The 3787-nt window shown below is 30.6% G+C and overlaps 1 protein-coding gene across 1 annotated transcript; it reads left to right on the top strand.

Moving 5' to 3' along the window:
- Positions 1-1247: 1247 nt before the first annotated feature.
- On the top strand, positions 1248-3060 carry LOC139854795 (uncharacterized). The gene is made up of 4 exons (XM_071844078.1): positions 1248-1270; positions 1730-1785; positions 1903-2345; positions 2434-3060. Exons 1-4 carry the CDS (start codon positions 1248-1250, stop codon positions 3058-3060), a joined length of 1149 nt encoding a protein of 382 aa, XP_071700179.1.
- The last annotated feature ends 727 nt before the right edge of the window (positions 3061-3787 follow it).

Below are 3787 nucleotides of genomic sequence, written 5' to 3'. Positions count from 1 at the left end.
ACATATACGACCAAGTATAAACGTTCTTAAGTTCAAATACATACCTTAAATCACATACGGGGGAAACGGGGTGTTACACCCATGATCATATGTACAATATTTGAAGCATTATGTACAACCTTATGATAAAACACCTCAATTATCATATGTACAAACTTTAAAATAAATTGTACAATCTTTTACAAAACACCACATAAAAACATGTACAGACTTTGAAACATATTGTACAAACTTCATATATAGTAATTGTATTCTAAATTTTTTTAAGAGATATTTGTTATTACTAATAATTATTATTAAAAATATAAATACTCAAATTTTAACCAAATATTATTATTATTATTATTATTATAATTATTATTATTATTATTATTATTATTATTATTATTATTATTTATTATAATCATAATAATAATTATTATTATTATTCAAATATGGGTTCTCTTTATGGAATTAATTACGTTACATACGTATGCGAAATACATGTCTTAATAATATGTTTTGTAAAAACAACGAAAAGTTTCTTAGTCGGAATCCGTGATTCCACGGGTCATTAAACTAAATGACTTTAGCATTTACATTCACTTAATACCCAAAACATTTCATTAAACTGTTTCGTTTAAACAAACCCGTAATTTCACGGGTCATTTCACTAGTATACTCCGTATTATTCTTTCTTTCTTTTTATAACAATGACATAAATGTTCAGTGTTTTTAAATGATTTTTTTTTCTTTTTTTATGATTATACTTGTACTTATCCGCCTAAAAACTAATAAAAATAAATTTGTCTATTGTTAATATAATTCAAATTTTATACATATTTATCATATTTTTTTTCAATTTATAGTGTTGATAAATAGGTAAATAATAAAGGTTAATATAATCCAATTCAAAGTACCACCACCACGTAAACTTTAAGTACCATATACCAAATTATAAGATGGAATTATGTGATTCCAAAGTCAAAACACTGTTGTTAAAGTCAAACGCATACAAAAAATATTTCATCGAAATGCTATCTTATGTCTTAATTATACCCGAGGTTTCTTCGATTCATATATAACCGTCATGATATCTTTTAAGTCTTACATGAACATACTTCCCTCTTTTTAATAGAATCTTATTTCTTGTAGTCATCCGAAGAATTTATCTAAAACTTTGGGAAGGAGCACTACTACGTGGTAAGAAAATTCGCTTTCTTTTCCTCCTTAATGCCTTTAGTACTTCTATTACGTAGTCCGTACCAATGGCGGAAGATAGTAGAGACAGGTAGGGGCATCCGCCCGGAAATTTTTTTTTTACACTAGAAAAAATAATTTACTAAAAAATAAAGTTTTTTTATTGTTTACCCCTGCTAGAATTGAAAATTTTACACTACGATTTTTTTTTTTCATTTTTTGACACTTGCATTATTTTTTGACGCCTTAAAATGTAAATAATTTGACATGTTTTTGACACCTATAGGTGTTATTAAGTTTTTGACACTTAAAATTGCCAAAAGAAAACTTTTTGACACTTTAAAAGTGTCAAAAAGTTAATACACCTTCAAATTTTTTGACACCATATTTTTTGATACTTCAAGTTTTTGACACTTTAATTTTTTGACACCGTATTTTTATACGCTTTCAACTTTTTGATACTTATAGGTGTCAAAAACATGTCAAAGTTATTCATGAGTTAAGTGTCAAAAATAATGGAAGTGTCAAAAAAATGAACATTTATTTGTAGTGTTATTAAGTTTTTGAATCCGGCCCATCGAGTTTCGGGTTCAAGTTCCGCCACTGGTCCGTACTAACATAGTGTAAAACGAGTGAACGAATGAAGTTGTTAAAAAAGAGAAGTGATAAATAATACTGGAGTAAAAAAAATCTATTCATACACCAAACTCATAAAAACTGCAGTGCCACACATCAAGCAGCTCCAGGAAGACAAAAGGAAACATCATAAAACTTCAATGCTACTGAAGCTTATATTGGATGAAGTTGGTAAACTAAGCGAAGGTCGTGACATTGTTTCACATATTCGCAGAGCCTTTCTTGATGCAGGGTTAAATGATACTCCTGAGGTAGTAGATGAGATCCTGGATTATTTTCCACGAGCAATTTGGAGTGTACACAACAATTATTATATTACTCAATTTGCAGTTATATATCGTTGTGAAAATGTGTTCAACTGTTTGGTAAGCAAGCCGAGTTTGAGTAATGCTGAACAGTTAAGTAACGCACATTATTGGCTAGGAGGCAATAATCTTCTACACTTTGCTGCTCAATTGGCCCCTATAGAAAAACGTAATCTGGTTTCTGGTGCAGCTCTACAAATGCAAAAGGAGCTACAGTGGTTTGAGGTGAATATATATGTTCTTTCTAACAGCTCTTAAACTTATTTAATACTACAAATTAAGTAGCAAATAACATGTGTTCTGGATATTGAAGGCAATAAAGGAATATATTCCTTTAGCCAACGAAGCATTGAATGATAAAAAGGAGACGCCATTAATGATTTTTAGAAGAGAACACACAAAGTTAAGAGAAGAAGGAGAAGAGTGGATGAAAAAGACTGCAGATTCATACACAATCACAGCAGCACTTATCATTACAATAGTTTTTGCAGCGGCCATAACTGTACCCGGGGGAACCAATAGCGATAATGGAAAACCAATTTACGCTTCAAATCCCAGTTTCATCATATTTGCCATCTCAGATGCGATAGCTTTATTCACATCCACCACTTCGTTATTGTTATCTCTATCCATCCTCACCACACGCTTTCGGGATGAGGATTTTTTATACAAGTTACCAAAGAGATTAATATTTGGTTTGGCGATGTTGTTCTTGTCAGTTACCTCATTGATGGTAGCCTTTAGCGCAACATTATATTTAATGTTTGGAGATGGAAAAGCGTGGATTGTGATTCCGATAGCTTCATTAGCATGTTTGCCAATCGCTTCATTTGTGACACTACAGTTACCATTGCTTTATGATCTCATATCTTCGACGTATGGTCAAGGATTCATTAAAAAGCCTAGAAAGACTAAGAAAATCAGCAGGAAGACTGAATGACATTATCAAAGGCAATGAGTCATTGGTTTTTAAAGTGTGAATAAAAGTCAATAATCAATAATTGTTAGAAATAAAAGTCAATCCTTTCTTATGAACGTTATTATGTATTATGTACTATGATATGATGATAACTTATGAAATGTATTCTATCATTATAAGACGTTAAGATCATTTCTTACGGTGACTGTGACGTGGAGTGGTTGTGCGTGTGGATTTTTAATTATGGGTTGGATAACCGTGACATGAGAATGATGTGGATTGAAGAGGTGTAGTGGGGAACGTTGTGGGTGATCTCGTATAATATAGTTGAGAAATGAGTGGAAAAGGAATAATAATAATAATAATAATAATAATAATAATAATAATAATAATAATAATAATAATAATAATAATAAACGCACCTTGTATCTCCCCCTGAAAAATGAACCAATTAAGCCCCATTTTTTGTCCCAAAAATGCTCCATAAGGGGTGTTTTCGGACGCCCGTTCAAAAGGCGCATAAGGAATGGTCTAAATGTTTGAGTTTTATCTTTATAAGTTGTTCAATACCTGTCATAATAGAACAACTTGATTAGATAATGGGAACTCGATTTTGATTTAGCAACTTAGATTTTGATTTCTATCATATATTGGGTATACTTGTTTCACCCTCTTTGTGAATCAGTGAAGAAATTAAAAAGACTAAAGTATATATATTTGATTATGAAAAAAAGTTTAGTAGTAAATA

The sequence above is a fragment of the Rutidosis leptorrhynchoides genome, chromosome 6, assembly GCF_046630445.1.
Source record: "Rutidosis leptorrhynchoides isolate AG116_Rl617_1_P2 chromosome 6, CSIRO_AGI_Rlap_v1, whole genome shotgun sequence".
NCBI classification, from domain to species: domain Eukaryota; kingdom Viridiplantae; phylum Streptophyta; class Magnoliopsida; order Asterales; family Asteraceae; genus Rutidosis; species Rutidosis leptorrhynchoides.
This window is presented reverse-complemented; position numbering and strand designations above follow the sequence as displayed.

Excerpts from the sequence above, each read along its gene's own strand:
- LOC139854795 (XM_071844078.1), top strand. The coding sequence starts at position 1,248 with ATGGCGGAAGATAGTAGAGACAG. Across the intron at positions 1,786-1,902 it reads GGGTTCAAGTTCCGCCACTG|TGCCACACATCAAGCAGCTC; the intron begins GTCCGTACTAAC and ends TAAAAACTGCAG. Across the intron at positions 2,346-2,433 it reads AGGAGCTACAGTGGTTTGAG|GCAATAAAGGAATATATTCC; the intron begins GTGAATATATAT and ends TGGATATTGAAG.